The following is a 23572-nucleotide window of genomic DNA, read 5'->3' as shown; positions in this document are numbered from 1 at the left end:
CGTTCCTCCTGTCCTCCTCCCGTTGGTAGGGCCGAATGTCCGTCAGAGGGAGCTGCGGAGCCATTGGTTGAGAGGAGCGGGGCGAGCAGCCGGAAGGTATTTAAGGGCCAGGGAGGCCGCCCCTTCGCCTCCCGAGCGAACGGGGTGCGTGTGGGCTACCGAGGCGGGTGCCCTGTGGCCACCGGCTGCGACAGGTCCGGGAGGGGCCGGCTCCGGTCCAACCAGGCCCTGGCGCCTCGCACGGGCACTTGGCCCCAGAATGCCGCCGTACAGGCAGTGCCAGCAGGCCGGCCATCGCAAGGCACGGCCTCGCAACAGGGTGGCCGCGGCGGCAGGTCTGCCGTGGGCCTCGGAAGCTTTGCCCGGGCGGGGCGCCGCGCCTCGGCTCGGTGGAGCGCAGCAGGCGTGGAGGGGCGGCGGCGTGCGCCCTTACCGGGCCGTCACCGCTCCGCCCGCGGGAATCCCCTCAGCCGGTGCCCGCCCATCGCTGCCGCGGGGGAGCCGCCGGGGCCTGGGGGAGCTCTGCTCCGGGAGCCAGCGCCGCCCGGGCCTTGTGAACCAAACGTTTGCAACGTCACAAATTTACATTTTCAGCTGAATAATCTGATTTAATGGTTCCACGGCTTTCCATAGGCCAAGAAGTAAATTTCTGAGGCAGCCGTACTGCTGCTTGTGCTCTGAAGGATTGAAAAAAAAAAACCAAAACAAAACACCACACCCAAAATCCCCACAACAATGAAACAAACAAACAAAAAAAACCACACACCAAAGACAAGTATTCTAACTGCAACATCTTGCTTTGCTGATCATCCTTTACTTCCAACTCATTCCTTCTGTTTTTACAGTGTCAAGTTTTGGACGTGAAGTGCAAAATTAGATAATCTGTAACCAAAGAAAGTGGTAGGATTCAGTACCACCTTTGACATAAGGTAGGAAAAAAAGGAAAAAAATCCCGTGGAAGGTCTCTCAGCTTTGAGCCTGTGTCACAGCAGGGTGGAGGTGAGAAGCTGCAGAGAAAAGAGCTCGGACCTGGTCCCTCAGCCCAGTTTTCCAGGTGGTAGAGACAAGTCCTCGCTCTGGATGGAAAGGATGCATCAAAGAACATTACTGGTAAGGTTTTTGCTGAGCTTTTTAGTACATTCTTCGTTTCTTACCTACTTGAACAGCCTGGCATTTCCTCAATGCAAAATTAAACTGAAGCTCCCATTGTGTATTGCAGAGACCAAACTCCTAAGATGTGTACAAAAAAGGAATCGATTAATGACACACATCACAGGATAATTCAGCTTGAAAGGAACCTCAGGCCTAGTGTCTGACAGGGTGAGCTAGATCACACCAGCTTCCTCTGGGCCTTACTCAGTTTTGTGTTGGCAAGCTCTGAGGACAGACACTGCCCAACCCTCTCTGGGCAACCTGTTCCACTTCCTGATTGCCCTCAGGGTGAAAGTTTTCCTGGTAGTGGCTGTATAAAATATATAGCCTGAATACAACCTCTACATCCAAGCTCCTGCTTACCTGAAGCGGTGACAGAAAAAAACCCCACCAAAACCAAAAAATGCACCACCCCAAGATATATAATACTCTTTTGCTTGGTGCTGGTTTTGTGGTGGGTTTGTTGGCGGTTTTTCTGTTTTTCTTTCTTTCTTACCCTTGTTACTGGTTAGCATGGATGAAGATGGGACATTCAGGACCAAGAGCTCTCTGGTTTGACACATTTCTGACACAGTTATCGGACACTACTGGAAATGGGAGCTGTAAAGCAAAAAATCCCCAAACCCAACAGAAGCCTTCTCTCACCATGGTGAAAATCATGAAAGTTCTGGGATGGGAGACATCAATGGAAGTTATGCCACTGATTTCACTGAAACCGTAATTTCACCTTTGGAAGGTTTGGCCTTATGGACAAATTTGTAGGCACCTCCACCCCCAACCCCCTTCCCGGGGCCATTATTATGTAAAGGTTAAAAGGAAAAAATCCGATAGGGCATGAACGGCAAGTAACACACTGGACGTAAGTTAGACCAAGTATTAGTATGTATTTATGCACAAGAATAAAAACAGCTTTACAAGTTGAATTGGAAATTTAAACAGAGGAAGTTTAACAGCTTTTGTATATTATATTAAATAACCAAAACACCTTTTTCCAAAATTGGTAAAGAATAAATAATATAATTTACAATATGGTACAAAAAATAATCAGTAAGGACAGGCATTCTGCTTTATACATACACTATATAGGTATATTTATAATCTATAAAACAAATTCACATCTCAAACAAGCCAGAAACCTTAGATGATATGGCTTAACTATTATTAAAAGAAACAGCATTAATTTTTGCTGCCAGAACCATAAGCTCTAAAGCAGTTATCATGTTTCAGTAATTAATGATAACGTATTGCCGTAGTGCTTGTCAAGGTTTCACTTAGTTAACATTAACAAACTGCTGTGAAATTAACGAGATTCAAAGGTTTGAAAAGGTTAAAAGTGCAGTACTTTCCTTATAAATGCATCCAAAGTCTGAGTGTAAAAAACAAAATGCAACTTAATTTCCACTCTGGGATCTGCAGAGTCAGTAAATGAGATGCCTTTACAGATTAGATTTGATCCAAGTAATTTCATTCCATTTAGAAATATGAAGAGGGGTGTCAAAAAAAGGCTTAACAATGCCGTAATTAGTATTCCTATGCTTAGTAGATTTAGTGATAAAAATAATTGTGTGGGTAATTGGGATGCAACACCCAGCAGAAAACCCAGTTAGCGCAAACATGCACACACAGGTCGATCTAATTCTTAGGACGTCTTACTGCTTTTCACCCGGGCCATGATGACAAGAAATACCAAATTTTCTGCCATTCACCTTGCTGAACCACTCAGAACTTCCTTATTACATACAGTCACTAAACCAATGCTGGGAAAGCCTAGAGCAATTAATAGTAGAACTGGAGGTTGTTAGTGTCCATTTGTCCTCTCCAACCACCTTACAGTGCCCCAAGAAGCTATTAAGCTAACAAAGTCATGTTTACCTCAAAACAATCCTGTGTGCATTTCAGTGTAACTTGCTTGAATGTTTGCTTAGGATAGGATGACTCTGTTACTTCCGTTGGGGAAGCTGAAATAATTAAAACTGAAAAAGTTTTGTTTTACAAAATAATATACATATATGTAAGCATAACTACGTGTATATGTGTGTGTGTATACATACACACCCCCACACCCCTCCTACATTCCCCCCCCCCCCCCCCCCCCCAGTTTTTCGCTTAGCAGTCTTAGGCACAAACTGATGATGCTTAGCATTGTAAAACACATCTACGTAAAATCTTGAACTGGTGGAATCAGAGGTGTGTTTAAGTGACGTTTCACATAATAAGGATAACAAATTCTGCATCAATTAAAAATTACCACAATGATCTAACTTATTTTCAAGTTCTTCCTCGATAAGACTTAGTTGTCCTGAAAGGGCTTTATTATTAAAACTGCAATTTGCAAAGCATTACATTTCTGAAATTAAATTCTGTTTCATAATGACAACTTCTAGGAGGCTGATGCCAAACACATGTCTAACCACAGAATTCTGAGTGCTCAACTGACCTCTTGGCACTTCCAGTGTTATTACTCAGTGGTCCAAAGCCTACTCGCAAAGAAAGGTTCAGGATTGCAGTTTTCTGATCTAACGGTGTCATGAAAAATAACCGCTATGCTGACTTCACTCTGCAGTTCTATTATTCCCCTATGGCAACTGAATGGGCCGAGAAAGGGCAGCTTGACAGCTCCCTGTATCAGATGGCAGAAAGTCTTCACAGAACTTGATGAAGTGCTCTGCCATACAGGTGCAGCAACACTGGCGCTTAGTCTAAGCAACCTAAGAGTCAAAACCAATTCACATCCACTCCATCACCAGTATGGGTAAAGAAGAGGAAACATATGTCTAGCTACCTAAATACACTGGAGACCATCAGGCTGGTCTTTCAATATTTAGAAGTTTAAGGATTTTTTTAAGATTAAATTTTTGACTTTTTTTTTTTTAATTAATTTTTAAGATCCCCCACCCAACACTTGATTAGAATGTATCACATCTCCTGCATGGCCTGTAATCCACAGCCACAAAAGCAGCCCTCTGCTTTTGTCCTGCAAGCCCAAAGAATTTCTGGAGGTACAGCATATAGGACAACCAGCATTACTAATATAAGAAGCCAAAACCAAGATGAAACAAACTGAGAAAGCCTGAACCAAAATACAGCTCAACATTTAAGTAAAACTTAAAAGTTTTAGAGAGAGTGACTCTTGAGATTAGCAGGTATCCTCTCCATACCAAGGGTGAATGCTTAGAACAAAACAGTCCTCAGCATTCATTTTTCTGACAGCTTTCAACTTTTTATATTCTAGGTTTACATGATTTCCTGATAATTGCATTGGAATTCTCAAACAAGGTTCTGTAAAAATAACGAAACAGAAATAACGACAGGAGGACTGAATATCCCACATGACATGCAGTCAGAATAGGAAGTTAGCCCACAGGAATTAAATTCTCCGTTCTTCTAGTCATGACCATTTTCTTGCTAGTAATACAGGTCTGCCTTCCTGTTGGGAACATCCAGTTGCACTAATGCTGGTTTTACACAATCTGTATGGTTCCTATATCCAAGACAAGAATGCAGCAGCCCGATAACATGGGGTCTCAGAATGTCATCCAAATCCCACTACTTTTTGAATGACATCAGGAACATTGGTCTGGGCCACATAAAAGGTGCATCAAAAAACTTGTTACATTTTCTCTTAATGACAGAAAGCATAAAGGCAAATTATATAGCGGTTAAAAAAAAGAAATCTACATAAAGGAGGGTAAAGTGACTGGGAAAACAGCAAATCCCATCAGTGCACTGTGAGCAAGGTTACAAGAAGAAACTCCCAGTCAAATGCCTTGTAAAAATAGCTAAAGGCAGGTAGAACTACATCCACCAAGTATAGTGCAAGTTGGGAAAATGAACCCCTGATAACAGCCTAAGAGATGGAGAAGTTTTCTTTATTTATTAATAATATAAATTGTAGTTTATATAGGACTAGCCCCTTGGATAAGTTCAGAGCTACTTAAAATAGCCAAGGGACATCCTCTTACTGGAGAAGCAGACAAGTGCTTCAAAAAAGGGGCACAATAAAGGTATTCTCTCATATGACCGGTAAGAAAGGAAATAGGGAAAGTCTCCTGAGTTATAAAGGTAGAATGGATGGACAACCAGCTCTAAAGAAAGTAACTTTATATTCCTTTGAACCTGCTGGTATCAGGATCCGAGTCTTCCGATTATTAAAACACTAACATTAAATGCATAGGGATTTACTAGAGGGAGTACCAGATCCACTAGTGCCTGAAAGTGACTATAATGAAAAATGATGTCCTGAGGTACTACAGAGCACCTGGAATTCACAGAACAAGGAGGAAATATAGGACTAAGGGATTAAGCCAGGACTCGACATGTCTCCTCTTCATGACATAAAACAGATCTCAACAACTTTAGCGTTAATATATTGTTTCTATACATTACAATATTCTTTCCTATTTCCTCTCCCAGGTAAATCCTCAGGTTTTGTGAAGATGGCAATATATACAGGTTTCCAGCAAAGTCAAGAGTAATTATGACAAAGCTTTCATAGTGATTTCAGTAAGCTCTTTTGCAGTGTTTCTTGACTTTAAAAGCAACCACTCTCCAGGGAAAGCAAGAAAGCACTCTCCCAACTCATGGGGATGAACTGTGCAATGTGATGAAGAATCTCAAAGGTGGAGAGTGCAGTCAGGATGATGATGATTGTGACATGTGATGGGGTTTAAAAATAGAGGAAACTCCTGAAAGACCCATGCAGTCTGGGAGCAGGGTGAAGCAGAGCTCCCCTACAGAACAAGGAAGCAGGTACATGCCCTTGCTGGAATGGTCAAACAACAGAACATAGCCAAAGAAACAGAACAGTCTCTAAAAGCCAAGCATCGTAGAGTCGCAGTGCCTTTGAAAAGAGTGCAAGAAACCTCAGTTTGACTGATGGATAGAAAGAGTGCTAACTAGGACATATGAAGATGCAACATGGTTCCCATACCCACACCCAGCCTACACCCTCCACAACTTCAATGTGGATACCAAGTCATGGCATTTTGATTACTACACAAAAAATAATTCATGTTGGGGAGCTTCTGGCGATACCCTTCCCTGCTTGAGCTTCTTGCTTATGCCATTCAAAAGCAGAAGTCCAGGACTGTCCCATAAACCTGCCATCTTGCATCACGGATGCAGGGGACGCACTATTTCCTGTAATGCTATTCCATGTTTTGTTGTTCCCAGTATATTGCACATCCCAGGACTTGCACAAACTTTTTCAGACCTTTGAAGACAATGCTTCTCTTCTAGAAAGAAGCACACAAGACAGGGACAACTGAGCCTCAGCTGCTTCTCTAGAACCTGCCCTTGCCATGATCCAGCGCTGCCAGCTCCACCTTTAGCCGAACAGTCCACACCAGCCTGCTGGTCTCATACACTTACTGTGAGAGATCCCCAATTGGGGGACCACCACCTCCTCCATCAAACAGAATTTCCCTGCGGGTTGGCTCAGGTATTGATAGTTCCTGGGCAAGGTCATTAAAACGAGATATGTAATCTATGCTGTTCTCATTCATCATGCAAGCCAGCTGTGAATCCACCACCTAGAAGAGACATGAGAAAAAAAGAAGAGCTTCATGTCAGTGGACATTTTACAGAACCGCAAAATTGTTTAGGTTGGAAGGGATATCTTGAGGCCATTTTGTCCAACCATCCTGCTCAAGTAGGGTCAGCTAGAACAGGTTGCCCTGGACCTTGTCCAGTCAGGGGATGAACTATCTCCATGAATGGAGATTCCACAACTTCTCTGAGCAACCTGTTTCTGTGTTTGACCACCCTCACATTACAAGAGTTTTCTTGGGCTCAGGTGGAATTTCATGTGTTTCAATTTGCGCCCGCTGCCTCTTGTCCTGAGAAGAGTCTGGCTACCTCATCTTCATTCCCAGCGTCTTCTCATATGAAAGATACACTTATCTCACCAAGTCAGAGAGTAGCTCTTATCCATGGCTAAATGGAAGCCTCTAAAAAACCCAAAACAAACCCAGAGTCTCAGTGGGCTTTACCTCCCTATCCTTAATTCAGCATTAAAGCGCAGTAGTAAATGCATTGTACAAAAACTCTAAAGACAGTACCTCTAACCTAACAACTGCATTTGTAAATTAAACTTGATTCTGCAAGACACTCAATAAAAGGCCTTTCAAAATTCTCCGATCATTAAAACCATCTTTAAATGATACTTGCTTCCTCTGAAGACTCCCACACAACCCACATCTGCCACCAAAAGCTGCTCTGGTGGGCCTAAAATGATGGCTTAGCCCATTTTCTTCTGAAGACAGTTTGTAAGATCAAAGGCTGCAATGTCACTTCAAATCCACGCAAATAAATTATCCAATATTCCTTTAATTAACACGCACCTTGAGAGATTCCCACCACCAAGCAAGCAGAATCTTCACATTTATGCCAGGAAGTAGAGCTGTGCGTGGAGTCTGAAGCTGCCAGGGGCACATTACAACAGCATGAGCTGGCCACAGCTTCTGGTTACAAGGTCTGTACAGAACCTCCTTACCCAACTCCAAAGGACAATGGAAGAATGACATTTTCTTTCCATCAGGGCAAGCCCCCACAAAGTTACAATGTAAGTGACGTCACACTGAGTCAACCACTGTAAACTCTGGGATAATTAAGACTGGAAAGGGCCTGAAGAAGTTTCTAAGTTCAAACTCTGCTTAAAGCAGGGTCACCTAGGAGGACAGACCACTTTATCAGGGCTTTGGTGATGTTAGTCTTGAAAGGCTCTGCAGACAGACACTGTACAACATCTCAGGGCAACCTGCTCCCCTGCCTGACCGTCTCCAGGGTGAGAAAGATTTTCTTTCAGTGTAGTCAGAACCTTCCTAAAATCAGCTTTTGCCTGTTCCTCCCACCATGCATCACCACTCTGTGAAGGGCCTGACTCCAGTTACGTCCCTCTGCTCTGAAGCCTCCTCCTCCAGGCTGAACAAGCCCAGTACCACACAAACAGGTGCTTCAGCCCCCTAATCATCTTGGTGGCTCTCTGCTGAACTTGCTCCGGTTCCTCTGTCTTTCCTGTACTGGGTGCTCAAAACTAGTCACGATGTTCTAGACATGGTCTTACAGCTGTTGAACAGAGTGGGATAACCATCACTTCGTTCCATCTACTGGCTATGGTCCTGTTAAAACAGTCCATGACACTGTTGGTGGTCTTAGCTGCCACAGAACATCCTGGCTCATGCTGAGCTTGCTGTGTATCAAGATGCCCAGGTACTTCCCAGCAGAGCTGTCTCCTAAACAGTCTCCAGCCTATATTGCTGTTGGGGTTATTCCTTCCTGGGAGTAGGGCTTTGCATTTGTCCTTGCTGAATTCCACAACGTTCCTGCAGCTCCAGTCCATCTCCGTCCTTCTGAAAGGGAGCTTGGTCCTCAAGCACACCTCAAGCCTTAGTAACTGCTGGTCTTCACTCTACCCCTTAAAAAGGTTTCAAAACAAAAGAATAATTCTACCACCTGAGAAAGTAATTCAGCAGCACAGGACCTTCTGCCATTCTCTCAGGTAACTTCATATTAGCCACCTCCTGCTTCTTCCTTCTAGACCTATTTATTTTTTCTACCAGTCCTCCAACTGTACTGCACCGGTATTAACCCTTCTCTCATCTTCACTATTTTCAATTCCTGCTCTAAAAAGCAGGACACAAAACAGAAGTATTACAGCTCTGTCAAAACAAGGTTATGTCCAACAGGGTAAACATGACCTCCCCCAGAAAAAGAACCTGGTGCTCGCAACAGCTTCTTGCACCACAGAATAACAGACTGGTCAGGGTGGGAAGTGACCACTGGAGATCATCTAGTCCAACCCCCTGCTAAAGCAGGGTCTCCTAGAGCAGGCTGCACAGAGTCACACCCAGGCAGGTTTTGAATGTCTCCACAGAAGGAGACTCCACAGCCTCTCTGGGCAGCCTGTGCCAGCACCGTGACAGCCTCAAAGCAAAGAAGTTCTTCCTCATACTCAGATGGAACTGCCCGTGCTGCAGCTTGTGCCCATTGCCCCTTTGTCCTGTTGCTGGGCACCACTGAAAAAAACCTGGGCCCGTCCTTTGGCACTCGCCCTTAAGGCATTTGTAGACATTCAAAGATCCCTTCTTGGTCTTCTCTTCTCCAGGCTGAACACGGACCCCCTCTCTCAGCCTTTCCTCATAAGGCAGATGCTCCAGTCCCCTAATGACCTTCACAGCCCTTTGCTGGACCCTCTCCAGCAGCTCCCTGTCTCTCTTGAGCTGGGGAGCCCAGCACTGGTCACAGCACTCCAGATGCAGCCTCAGCAGGGCAGAGTAGAAGCGGAGGATCACCTCCCTCCACCTGCTGGCTACGCTCCTCCTCATGCACCCCAGGATCCCATTGGCCTTCTCGGTCACAAGGACATGCTGCTGGCCCACGGGCAACTTGCTGTCCATCAGGACTTCCAGGTCCTTCTCCACAGAGAAGTCAACCCCTAGCCTGCTCTGGTGCATGGGGTTGTTCCTCTGCAGGTGCAGGACCTTAAACTTGCCTTTATTGAACTTCATTTACGTTCCTCTCCGCCCAACTTTCCAGCCTGTCTGTCCAGGTCTCGCTGAATGGCAGCGCAGCCTTCTGGTGAATCAGCCACTCCTCCCAGCTTTGTATCAATCATCTGCAGACTTGCTGAGGGTACACTCAGTCCCTTCATCCAGGTCATTGATGAATAAGGTAAACGAGACTGGACCCAGTACTGACCCCTGGGGAACACCGCTAGCTACAGGCCTCCAGCCAGACTCACCAGATCTGGTGTCATATACCCTCAAGTCATTTTACATCTTCCTCTTAAGACTGTAACCCTGTTTTACTAAGCTACAGTGCAGATGTCAAAGCACCTTTGCCTTAAGTATCTCAGGAAGGTATGATGGACAATATCCAGTAACACTGCACTAAAAAATAAGCAGACAGCTGAATGTGATTTGATGACATACCTCTGCTACATCTGCCAGAGACCGTGATACAAAAGAGTCCCGTGAATTTCCATCCAGAAGGCTGGGTCCCAGTAAGGAGGTGCCACTGGCAGTCCCAGCAGGAGTTGGCAACATTTTTCGTCCCTTCTCAGGCGAGATGAAACTTGCTATAAAGAACAGGCACATCAGTAAGTCACAGCACTGAATATTTGCAATTGGGAGAATAAAGAGAAGGACAAGGAAATAGATATCTGCCGTCCATTTCCTATTTCTTCTATCTCTCAAAAATTATGTGTTACCAGGATGAACACCGTTGGCACAATGCTAAGAGTACACAGATTCATTACACTGGCCCCATTAAACATTAATTAAAAAAAATACCAACCAAACCCCAAACAAACCCAGTGATCTCATGTCTTTGAGATTACACTCACGAAGCACAGAATGAAGACTATTTTTCCAAAAGCAGAGCCAAGGGCATCTTTTCACTCTGGCAGAACAACTAAAATGTCTCAACCTAACTGATGAGACAGGCTCCAAACAGACTGCAAAGAACTGCCAAGGAATTATTTGTCCCAAGGTATGGGCCTCAATCTAGCAACAAGATCTTTTCAGGAACAGACTTGTACAGAGAAGGCAAGGCAACACCGCTGAAACGAAAGCAAGTAGTAAGGGAAGAAATCTATAAACGTCCTACGGGGTTTATGATTTTCCAAAGGATTCACTTCCACAGTGTTGGGGGGTTTTGTTGTTTTTGTTGTACAGAAAAGAGCTTTTTTGTTGCAGTTCTGACACTTACAAAACAAGCTGCTGAGAGACGAGTCTGTGGAGTCATTGGGGTACCACTGGGGATCATGGCTGGGAGACGCAATCCAGTTCTGTTGAGGACTACTGGATGGGGACGGAAGACTTTTGGAGCTGTCACTGCCATTCAGTTTTGCAGGAGAGAGGGAAACACCTTCACCTGTAAGGCAATGTCAGGAATCACTGATTCAGTCAATACAGAAAAGTTACAGGACAGTGCATCAATTTATATTTAGAAAGCAGACAACACCCTCATCAACAACTGCAACAACAAAAAGCCCCACCTATATATGCTAGAAAATAAAGGCTAAGCACAATTTTATTTCCAACCGCTATTAAAGAAAATAACCAAGAACCGCATCCTGCAAAAGTTTCTGCTGCAATGTAAGATGACAGACTTTTTTTTTTTTTTTTTTTTTAAAGTTAATAAGAAGACTTTATCTAAGCTCAGACTTACTGTATTGACCAGAGCTGATAGCTATTTCAATGATAGAGTCACTGATCTGAGTGGCAGGTTCTCCTTGAGAAAGCACATCTTCAGGTGGTCCAGGCAGAGAAATATCCAAGAGAGCAGAAACATTGGGAGGAGAGAGCCGGGTACTGGAAGCCTCTGACGAAGGAAGTGGAGGGGTGGAAAGACCATTTTGGAGGGGTGTCTTGGACAGTTCTGACAGAGAAAGGACTGATGTGCCCTGTTACAAGAAACAGAGTTAATTGTTCATAGATTTCTGAAGACTTGGAAATCTATCTGAAAAGCACCTAGCTCCTAAGCATCAGACTGAAATCAGACTGGGGGTGGCTGGGAAGACTAATAATCCAGCAGATAATATTCCTAAAATTTTAGGAATCTATTATTTATAGAATAGATTTGTATTATTTTAACCAAAAATATCTGTAAGCATAAACTAATATGCTTCAGCCCATATTCTACCAAATCATCTGAAAAAAATATGGGTTTGTAACATTCCAAAGAATATTTAATACAGTCTACATAACAGAAACAAGCATAATAATATAATTAACATGATTTTGATGAACCTACAAGATAGTTCTCAATCAATCTTTCTTTAAGGAGTCTCGTTATTAGTACCTCATCGTACAGCTGTTTGTGATTCATCTTCTGATTTACAAAGCTCTCGTAAGAGCAAGAACCAGAACCTAGGACCCCATTACCACAAATAAATGCCTAGTAGATTGATGTCCTAACATGTGCACTGTAAAAAAAAAAAATAAAACCACCAACAAGACAAAACAAAAATACTTCTTCTCCTTTATGCACTCCAATCAAATTTGACTTTTTCACATGTACCTGTTGCAGGAAGGGTAGAACATGCTTCCACTGAAAAATGGAAAAGCCTGTATTCTTAAGTATGTAAGTATCTAACACAGTGCCCTGGATTCTACTGGAAAAGGAAGTTGGGAACAGGATGACACCACTCTTACAACTTGGGTGCTGCCACAGCTACTTTCCAAGCATCTATGTCTTATTGGATGCAGCATAAAGAAAAGTGATTCTCTGAAGAGCATGCTAGCATTACAATCACGCTTTTAGTCTTAATATTCCTGCTTCAGCAACACAGAAGCAGCAGGACTGCCAACTGCAAAAACTTTTTTTTTTTCCCTTTTCTTTTACACAGGTAAAATTTTACAACAGCAACTGTAAACTCCTCCATTGTATCAATAAATATGTAAAACCTGTTTGTCCTTCAGAGGTCAAAGACTGCCAGCTTCACTTTTACTTTTTTTAAGAGTATGGCACTCACATGAATTTAAACAGCTTTCATAAATTTCTTTCTTTAAATTTCTTCAGATGCCAGAGATTTCAATTTCCACAAAACAGTACCAGTGGTGTACAGTTATCTGGGAACAAGGGGTTTTAACTAGTAATACCAGTGGTGTTTTCAACACATTTCACACAACTGTTCTTTCAAGACATACTCTACCTGGAAACCATCAGGAACTGCCTCCTGCTCGTGCCGTGTCGGTAGGCTGATGAACGGAACCCGACACCCAGGGCCTGAGCCCTACAAGCACAACAGAAATTATGTGAGTGACAAATGTTTACATGAGATGATGCAAATGTAGCTGGGGAGACAAGAGACGAGTGCCTATCACTGTTTACGCATGCTCTTCTTACATACCACGCATTTCAAAATTGTCCATCAACTCCCTGAGAAAATGACATGGATTGACACGTATCTGGGTCTCAATGAAAGAAATTGCAAAGAGAAATCACACTTCCCATTCCAAATACATCCCTAACAGTCCCTGTTTTGCCCCAGATTCCCTCCTGAATTACCGTCTATTTAAATGCTACTGTTTCTTTTCAAGCCCAGATTTCGGCATGGCCAACTTCAAGAGTCTTACAGCTGAAAGCTGTTCTACAGGATGGAAATCTGTTCAGAGTGATCACGATTTGACCCCTCAACCCTAAAATACACAATATACAAGATAGATTGGGTTTGCCACGATACAAGTGTCTTACAGCTAGCTCCAGAAGGTGGCTCATCAAAGAGCTATTAATAATACAGGTTTTTTTACAATGAAATGGTAAGTCACTGAACTACTTTAAAAAGTATGCTCAAGAGACTCTGACCTCTACAGTAGTGATGGAGCCTCCGTTCTGATGTGCTGCTGTTGACTCCTGTGCCGTTACCACTGTGGTCACTCCGTCCGGTGACAATGGAGACACACCTGACAAACCATCTGCATCCAGAACAGGCATAGGGCTACCAGGGATAATACCAGCACTTTTAGCTGCCAAGTCAATAGCACCTTTTGTGGAGAGGGGGAAAGGAAAAAAGCAGCAAAAAATACATTACAAGCCTTTTCTTCAGGCAATTACTTTGTTGTGACTTATCTAAAAGATGATTTTTTAAAAACTGCCAAAAGTCAAAACTTAACACATGCAAAAAGCAAAAATGGTAATTATCTGACCAGCTATACACTTTGTGAAGAGGAACAACTGATAACATTCCTTTCAGCTAAAATGTTCAGGTTTTCTGCCTTGTTCCAACATGTTACCAAGTATATAAACAGTTCAGAGAAACATCCCAGTTCTTTCTACCTGCCCTCTCCTTCCATTTCTTTTTTTGCCCTGCAAATTATTAAGTATTTGGTTATGCAATTTCTAGACATTTCCTGTGGTTTATTAGAAGTGCTCTAAACACAGTATAGCCTTATCCTGTTACCTTGCTTCTAACAGCCATTTAGACTCAAGATTAAAAAAAAAACCTTACGTTGTTGCAGTGTCAGCCTCACCCAGATCTTTTAAAAAGCATTTAAAACCATCTGAATGTCTTCGAACCACAGAGAACCCTCTGACTAAACCAGAGGCAATCAAGGCAATCACTGATCTCACCTCCCTAATCATTCTAATTACAGGACTCATTCTTTTGCTGCACTACTGTATTTGCTTGGGGCACACCAGCATGTTTTTTTCTTGTAGAATTCATAATCTCATGTCAGTAGAGAAGCTGTTCATAAGTTTCTTTCAACTATGGCACAACCCCTTTTCAAAGTGGTCTTACAACAAAACATCATAAAAATGCTCAGCTTTAGTTACAAATTCTAACCCCTTGCTTTGCCTGCAGGTCAGACACAGCAAAGGAACCTAGGTCAGACCGTGCCACCACTGACTGCTCCCTTTCTGCAGTCACACAAAGCCACAGAAAGTCAGACATCATTAACACAGGTGTTTTAACCTCCAAAGGCACTAACAATTTTACCTAGGAAACAGAAACCAACAATACAAGAATATACAGATCACAACAGACCATGACTCTCATTCTGTTTAATAAATGACTTACTAGACAGATGATTGGTAGCCTGTGTTGGAAGAACTTTGGGCACAATTGGACGAGAAACAGCAGCTTTAGTCAGTGAGGACTGGATTGGCCGAAATGAACCTCTCCCTAGGGTGAAGGGTTAAATATATCTCAAGCAAATGAAATTAACATCTTTAAAGCAGAATGAACAGTTCCAATAGAAGCAAACAAATTCCAAGCAGTAGTAAGCTCTGGGAATGCAAGCAGTGGAGATGAAGAAACGGACTTGAAACAGTAATGCAAGCTAACCAGTGCCTTACCACAAAAAGCAACAGCAAGCGCTGCTGTGTTATTCAAGCTGCTTGCATTATTTTCAATGAAGATAATCTTTACGGTCTCCTGTTGATTTTGAGATTTAAGCTGAGATGGGGGGGATCACCTATACTACCACTGTACTTAAGATGTATCAGCAGAACAAGGACAACGGGGCAGTATATTGATTACACTATATGAAATTCAGACTGTATTCCAGGTACTAGGAAAAGTCCACTATGAGATCTAGACAAATGATTATAACCTACGGACAAAATATTCTTATCTAAGTAATGTATTCCAAAATTTTGTCTCCTTGTAAAGAACTCCTTACTCTTCCCTGCTTTCAGTACGGGAAATGGAATAAAAAAATTTCTATCACAATCATGACTTGCTTAATGATCCAGGAGAACAATCCCATCATCCTGTAGGAAGTGACTCAAGCAGCTGGTACATAACTCTCTGGTTCTGAAAGCGTACTTTCTCCTTTTTAGAAATTACGTCTTTATACAGTTTTAAGGGACACCTTCCAGTCCAACTCATGGCAGCATAAAAGTGATAGAAGATATGCAGACCCACCTGTAATGGATGAGTTGGATAAGATAGAAAAGGAACAGACATGCTGGGACGGATTTCCAGAAGGCCTGGGGAGCAGCGTTCTCTACGTAAGAGAAAAAAAACAATAAAACAAAACTATTTTAAACACAGAACAGAGGGTAAAACTCATCTTCTAAGGCACAAAAATCCATGATGGCTTCCAGAATAGGCAGAGTATTTACATGGCATGACTATAATGCAACAGACAGAGCAATTAAGGTCTGCGTAATCTTGAGAAAGAAGCTACAGACAGGAATCGGGTTTCCTCTGTGAACTACTGTAAGAGAAAATTTCCACATGGACAATTCTCAGAAATGCTGATTAGAACTATATTCCTTAGAACTATATTCCTTTCTGATTATACTTGCAGTGGTTTTCAAATCCCCCACAGAAATACAGCAGTGGTCGTAAGGATGGGATCTAGTCTGTCCGCAAACTGATCTTCCATTACAATTGAACACGTGTGAATTAATGAGGTAGCTCTGCGTACTTGGGGGTTCTTAAAACAAATGGAATTGCATCGACCAGAATATCTCAGTACTAAAATATAGTACGTATGTAATTTCTACGTCTCCCACTCTCATACAGAGCAGAACAGACAAAAGGATATACTGACACTTGGTAACTTTGTTTTCCCCAAACAAGTTTCCATTATTTTGGTTTTAGATTTCTTGTAAGTTCTCCACCTGCCTGTTGTTTCACAGTGGCATGTGCCTTTTTGGTGGGCTGTCAGAGTAGTCTGAAGGAGGTTAATGCCCCCCCTACCATCAAAGTTCCATGACAACAGGCTATACCTCTTTCATACATTTCTTAGCAAGTCCTATTTTTTTCCAGAAATCATTGTTCTTTCAAATAGTATTCTGTTTTATTTCACTACAGAGGTTTATACCCACCCCAGCTTAGCAGCCATTAGTAAGTAGGAAGCAGGGAAAAATTATCTAAAGGGAAATCTTGTTGCAATAGCCCTGACAGCTCTAACGCTGACAGACCAGGACACCACATGAACACACTGATGCTTGTGCATCAATACCAGCAGACCCAAACAGCACAACCCGCTTTCAGAGGAGGGACTTTTATAATTTTTCCAAACTACCTCATGCACTGGACACTGTTGTTGACATTTCCCATATAGGGAATACAACATGGCTGGTTACAATATAGACCAAAATGCTTGTTACTTCCTTTGTTCAGCTTCACTTTTCCAGCAGATGTATGAAGGAAGTTCAGATTTTTATTTCAGTTAAATGGAAATCATTATAGCCTTACTGATACATATTTGGGAAGCAAACCAGGCATTTCACACTTTGAAGATTGTTCTGACCTGTACTACTAATGGCTTCCGCAAGTGCCTGTTCCGTAACTTCCTTGGCTTTGGCAAGAAGAAGTCCGATTGCATCTGAACAAGGACAGAAAATGCATTAGAAAATATCCTAAGCATGCAGACACAGAATAAATTATACCCCCCAAACTCTGTATTTCAATAAAGTTGTAACTATTTATTAAAAGACTGTGTTTTGTTTCAGAGTGTAGAACATTCTTTCTGCTAGATTAGGAAAACTTTACACCAGGAACGTGGGTTTTTTTCTTCTTGTTTTATGGAGATATAGCTTTCTCCAAAAAAAGCCATTTCACTACTTAACTACTGTAGCTTGCTATGAAGTTGTTACTGAGACTGTAGATATAAAAATAAAACCAGTATTTGAATTAAATACAGAAATGAGGCTGTATTGAAGTTAGCTGCATGATAAGAAGGATATCAGTTTTGCTATATCTGGCAAATATGTTTGCTAGAGTAACTTAAAGAGAGTGACCCAGTTTCATCAGGCTGTGTGATGGCATTCAGATTCAGGCCTGAAGAGGTGATGTCACTTCAAAGCATAGTTATATAGTCAAAATCGGACTAATTTCAGCTAATATAATGTAATGTTTATGCTTGAGCATCACTAGAAGCACTGCTTCATGGGGAAGCCCATGCTCTGATGAACCAAAAAATCCGGTAATGCCTACTGGAAGCTGGCTCAGGTACAACATGCTACCTTTTTCATTCAGTCACCTCACTTACACTGATTGTGTCTAAGTGCTGCCGGAAGGTCAGTTCTGCTTCTTTGCTAGGCAAGAACAGTTTCCCGTGGCGGCTGTTGGGTGGCAGAGTTGTAGGAACTGCAAAGAGTCCACCATCAGCATCAGTGCTTCCAGAACTTGAAGGACCAGCCACCAAGAGAGGTCTAGGGAGGTTTCTCAAACCTAGAGGATTTTAACAGATATTTAAATGAAGTGGGGGAAAAAAAAAAAAAAAAAAAAAAAAGAAGGTAACTATTTAGTAACTGAAGGATCATACAGAGAGCTGGGACTTATGAATTCTGGCTCTGCCACCATCTGTTTGTGAACTCAAATCATGAAACTCTTGATACTTCAGTTTTCCCACCTGCAGATTGACAGCATTTACCTACTTCACAAGGATACCACAAACATTCACTTGCTCTGAAATCCTTGGAAGATGGGGGTTAAATGCAATTTTTCACTACTAAAGAAACTAGAATTTAAGCACTCAGTTTTAAGCCCTGCAGACTGTGTTATCTACTTAGCGTGTAGAAATACTTGAGGGCCCTTCCCACTAAACAAACCATACATCCACCATCCCTTCTGTAGGGGAAGAGAACACAGAGTTATCCGACAATGTTTGTGGGTTTTTTTGGTTGTGTGTTGTTTGGGGTTTTTTTGTTGTTGGGTTTTTTTTTTTTTTTTTCTTTTATACTCCCCACTTACCACCTCTTCCTCATGGTAATTCAAAGTGCAACCCCAATAAAGTGATTCTGGTGATAGAGAAGTGAAAGAGATGGGATCAGTTTACCAAAATATCTTCCGAAAGATGGGTTGTCTTAGAAATACATTTGGCCCATTGAAATAATGGCATCTGGTCTTGAGTAAAACTTCTCCATTTACATTTAACTTTAAAAAATATCGTAGGATTTCACAGCGGTGTGCCCACTCAGCAGGCATCCAGGCAGGATGAAACCCAGTACTGTTCGTATGTTGTTCTGCAATAACCAAGATGCATTACCTGCCTGTATTCCACAGAAGTGCTCGCTGCACATGTAACACTGGGTTTCATTACAATAAACAGTAACAGCTATTTTCACACTTACATTGCACCCATACTTGTCATGGTACTCCAGCCTCTGCTGCTGGGCTGGAGATCTCAGCTGGGAGGCAGCAGGCACCTGACTCACCCGGAGCGGGAAGAAGCAAAGTGGGCAACAATTCTTAGTCATGCCTGCTACCTTCCTGGGCAGGAAAACTATACAGCACATGCTTGGGTCACACTAATGCAGAGATGGGTATGTGCAACAGTACTCAAGCAGTCTTTTGAAGAACATCAAACTTTTACCCTCCTATTTAAAAGATGAAATTTATCCTCCTATTTAAAAGATTAAATTGCCAGCTCCACCCTGCTGCTCTAGACTCTGCTGTTTTTCCAAAGTTTAGTTAAAATCACAGTGTGCCAATATATCTAAAAATCAATTAAATGCAGAACAACATATAAATTTGTGCCTCCTGCTTGACCAGGAGTTAGAAAGAATTGTTAAAGAGATAACACATACAATATTGTATTTAAAACAGCAATAAAGGGATGCAACTGTTAATTATGTAATGATATTTTAAGCACTATAGGTGATATTGCATCACAGCTGTTGCTTCACTTTTTCTAAATCTCTTTGCATGATTCTTTTTATCCCCTTTTCTGTCTCTCCAACTAGCTGCGTGGCTTTTGTGGAGCTGTCAGTTTGTCAACACTTTCAGTATTTCTGGAGTGGACACAGACTATCTTCCAATCTTTGTTTTCTACAAAGAAGGCCAAATCAATTTATCTTTAATAAAAAACAAAAAAAAACCCCAAAACACAAAACACAAAAAGTAGCTAGGACCTAGATGAACTCAAGACCAAAGCCAATGAAGGAATGCACCAAGAAGGCTCACCACCAAAAGTAACCTAGCAGTTTGCTTTCTGACAGACAAATTACTGCAATCACTTCATAGCCCTGTACGTGAGGATACAAAGAAGCTTGATAATTACTATATACTAAAGGTTGCAATCCAGACCACAACCAATGCTATTTTAGATTGAGAACACCTCTACCAGGGCTGACAAAAGGGATTCAGCTTGTTTACCAAAACAACACAATTTAGGGTAAAGATAACAACTTGCTCGGCTACCCATGTGACAGGCTAGAATGCCATTACCTGAGGTCTAAGCTGAGTGCATCACCCCAGGCAGAACTGCTGAGAAGCTAAACTAATGAACTAGTAAACATCGTACTGAACACACTTTTGCTGCTCCTCTGCTCAAGCCAAACAGCTCAGTTGAAGCCAACTTGGCCATCTTTGGTACTGTAGAAAAGCAGGAATACGTAGTCTGCATTTTTCACTTCCTGACATTACACTGAAGACTCTGTGCTTCATTATAACATATTAAACCGTACTGCTGCACAACCCTACTTGTAATTCAGCGATGCGAACTGAAGACTAACTTGGACAATTATATTTGTTTTTGAATCCATGAAGCTTTATGTAAAAAGAATAGATGTCTGCTTCTAGGGGATGAGATACAAAGTATTGTTATCTTCTTGCTCTTTCTGTCTGGTGTCTTCAGTGGATGATCCTTACCCTAGATTAAAATGCTTTAGAAGGGATTTTCAAGGCATTTGGGAAGCACAAAGTACAATCTCATAAAAATCAATGTAGCAAACTGATTTTACTTCCAAGTCTGATTTAAAAAGATACGTCCCTCAAGCCTGTGAAATTCTCACATTTCAGTGAGATAATCTGTTTGATCTTTAAAATTGTTGAGGATTTACTAGATATTTGAGTACGTCCTTGTCTGCAAGTAAGAGCAATGAAGCTTTAGAGAAAGGTGAAATTGAAGAGAAAGGTGAAATTGATATAATGTCATTTGAAAATGAAAATCCCACAGAACACCAAGCCTGTCTTACAGCATCAGTTAAATTGCTCATGGTCCATTGCTCCTTACAGCATTGGTGTGAAAAGGACAGTGCAAGAATCTCAATTGTTCCCAGTAACCCTGACACCTTCACAGACTTTTTTAAAGTCATAAAACATTTGCTGGCAAATGCAGCTGGACTGAAGAACTAAAATTATTGGTGTGCATGGCTAGGGCTCACAAGTTACAGCAGCTGACCCTGCTATTAAAAGCAAAGGTAATTCACAATCATTCTGTATTTTATAATGGCAGAATGGCACAGAAAATTTTCAGTAATTATTTTACCAACAAACTTTACACCATATATTTACTGTCCTGATCTGTAAGCTCTGCCAATGGGAAGTAGTGGATTAATTCCTTGTTTCACTTTGCTTGCACGCACGGCTTTCGCTTTACTTATTAAAGGGTCTTTATCGCAACGCATGAGTTTTCTCACTTTTACTCTTCTGATTCTCTCCCCCATCCCACCAAGGGGGAAGTGAGCAAGCAGCTGGGGTGGAGGGGCTCAGCTACCAGCTGGGCTTAAACCACAACACAGCTCCTGGCAAATGCCAGCACCTTCTGTACGAGTGACTCATGGGAGGTCTTCTGGACTGTAAACTGTATTACTGACATGTATTGTTTATCAGGATTCAAAGTACTGACAACCCTAAAGCAAATTAACACATACCAATGCTCTTAAACAGTTAAGTTCCTAAGAGTAAGAACACTCATTCTCCCAGTGTTATATTACTGGGATGTACTCCTCACCCTATGAAGTACTAACGCTCTGATCTCTTGAGATGGATTTTTATGAATACTCACTTGAGGAGCTGGAAGCAGCACCAGGAGAAAAAGTTGTCTTGTTGCGAAGGGCAGATTGATTTCGGGCACAACCCGGACTCCTGGTGCTGATGGCAATCACCTTTCCCGGAGGAGTCAGTGACTGCTCCTCTTGAGCAGGCTTTATAGGTGATGTGGCAACAGAGCTCATCTCGGGTGTCTGAAAATGCATACACATTAAATAAATACCGTGCACTGTTACAATACCATTAAACTCATTCTACCTAAAAGAAAAAATTGTGACACACTACAATATCTTTAAATATTTGTGTGTGTGGTGGGCAGCTGAAATCCCCTTCCTGTGCATTCAGCACTGTTAAATGTCATTGGTTCAATACCGTTAATTTATGTTACAATCAAGTTAACCATCAACAAGCTTCACACAGTGTGCTGGACCACTCCAGGGTAAAAAGGAAAAAAAAATAAATATAAAGGCAAGAAGGTGCTTTCCTAATTTTCCAGGCCTATCCAGTTACTTCATTAAGTTGTTTAAACATTGTTCTAGAAAATGCATCCTTTTTAAGGAATCTGTGTGCAACCAAAGGCACAAAAGTACCACCACACTTGACTGCAACGCACTTTGCTACTGTTTGATTTATGCTCTTCATCTTGATTTAAAGGAATTAACCACAGCACAGTTGCCCATTTCAGCTTTGCTACATATTATCTTGAGAAAATAGCAGGGATCTGAACAATCAGTCCTTCCCCTGTTGAAGTACACCGTGGCAAAAATACTATGGTTTCTGTCATTATTTGATGAAACACAAAGGATTTAGGAGACAAAACTTTCAAAAGTCTGCAGCTCTTTCAATTAGGCAGTAAATATCATCCCTGCCTCTTTAATATCCATCGGTCCCACAACATTAATCGATGCAAGATCAGTATCACTTCTTCTGAAACACAGCAAGTATAAAGTGTTATCTGACAAATAAAAGGTTACGTTACTTCTTTTTACTGGAATGTACGACACGGTACGTATCTGAAAGAGCTTTATTTTTTCAGTAGCACTATACTACTTTGTTAGGATACCAAGGGTGCTAAAGTGACAGGTAAACACTTGCAAATTATAACTGCTGGGTCTTCCTCCCCCTCTCTTCTATCTCTCTCCCTGAGTCTAAGGAGATGTCCTTCTTTCTAGTTTGTTATTGTTTAATCATGTCATCATCCCCAGCTGTCACATGTGTCACCAGAAGTAAAAGCGGATGCCAAAAGAGGAGACACTGTCACAGATCTGCAAGATGTCAGACCAAAAGTCTTTACAGTTTAAATGAAGTCTATATCTGGAGCTGTATCTGAGCAAAGATGGTTTTAGGTTCATAAAATCCTACATTCTTCGTCTATAAAAATCAGGATCAAAAGGAGCTCCAAGGGGGGTTAAGTCTGCACCAACAAAGAGATCAAAGAACTGCGTGTGTTTGGGAGTAGTGATACATTTGCATCCTATGCTGGAATATGATGCAAATGGTATCTTTAACTCATTTTATCTCCATCACAGGCAGTCAGATCTATTGAATTCAGTATCTTTTTGGTCTTTAAAAGGATGTTTTACTAAGTTTCAACTGGTTGCACTAGATGGAAATGACTGCTCAGATATCACAGGGGCAGATCCTAAACATTGGTTACAATGCACAAGAAGAAAAGCAAGTTCATTCCCAGCTGTCTGTCTAAGGAAGAAGTTATTTTCCCGGGTCTGTTAAACAACTACCCTGGAGTTCAGGAACTTTCTTAAAAAAAACCAACAAACACTGTGGCAGGCACAGTTATATTGCCTACACTATTCCAAAGAAATTCTTTTCACATTTACACTTAGTGTAACTTGAACCACAAACATTCGAAATTAAGGGTTGCAGCATTCATGTGGATTATTAACGTTATCTAGGCTCTATTTCCCACAAAAAATTGGACCAGATGATCTTCCAAGGTCCCTTCCAAACTTGGCTGTTCTATGGTTCTGTGAACCTGAGAGAGAATAGAAAGCACCCACCTAGCCTAACCTTATGACTGATCTTTTCAGTAGTCACATTTAATGTCCACTGTAATACACAGACTCACAGCAAACCAAAAACTAAAAGGTAGTGCAAAAAAGCAAATGAAGCATATTGAAGAGAAGTCCACACTGTAGCAAGCACAGTTGTGTTGCTTTGTTTGTTGGGGTTTTTTTAAATGCAGGAATCTTCAAGATCTTGTCAAGGCTGGTCATTCACCAACTA

At 41.8% G+C, this 23572-nt stretch overlaps 1 protein-coding gene across 4 annotated transcripts in view; it reads right to left on the bottom strand.

Moving 5' to 3' along the window:
* Positions 1–3250: 3250 nt before the first annotated feature.
* Positions 3251–23572, bottom strand: part of CRAMP1 (cramped chromatin regulator homolog 1) — a 52235-nt gene continuing 31913 nt past the window's right edge. For all 4 annotated transcript variants that reach the window (XM_040590784.1, XM_040590785.1, XM_040590781.1 and 1 more), the window contains exons 11-21: positions 21345–21522; positions 17604–17785; positions 16863–16937; positions 15524–15605; positions 14675–14779; positions 13462–13640; positions 12809–12889; positions 11323–11557; positions 10861–11025; positions 10083–10228; positions 3251–6683 (exon numbers count right to left, since the gene is read on the bottom strand). In XM_040590784.1, the coding sequence (XP_040446718.1) occupies positions 6519–6683; positions 10083–10228; positions 10861–11025; positions 11323–11557; positions 12809–12889; positions 13462–13640; positions 14675–14779; positions 15524–15605; positions 16863–16937; positions 17604–17785; positions 21345–21522 (1593 nt within the window). In that variant the 3' untranslated portion in view covers positions 3251–6518. The remainder of the gene's footprint in view (positions 6684–10082; positions 10229–10860; positions 11026–11322; positions 11558–12808; positions 12890–13461; positions 13641–14674; positions 14780–15523; positions 15606–16862; positions 16938–17603; positions 17786–21344; positions 21523–23572) is intronic.

Source organism: Falco naumanni, chromosome 4 (assembly GCF_017639655.2).
Source record: "Falco naumanni isolate bFalNau1 chromosome 4, bFalNau1.pat, whole genome shotgun sequence".
Lineage (NCBI taxonomy): Eukaryota > Metazoa > Chordata > Aves > Falconiformes > Falconidae > Falco > Falco naumanni.
The sequence above is the reverse complement of the archived record's forward strand: the minus strand, read 5'-3'. Positions and strand labels throughout refer to the sequence as shown.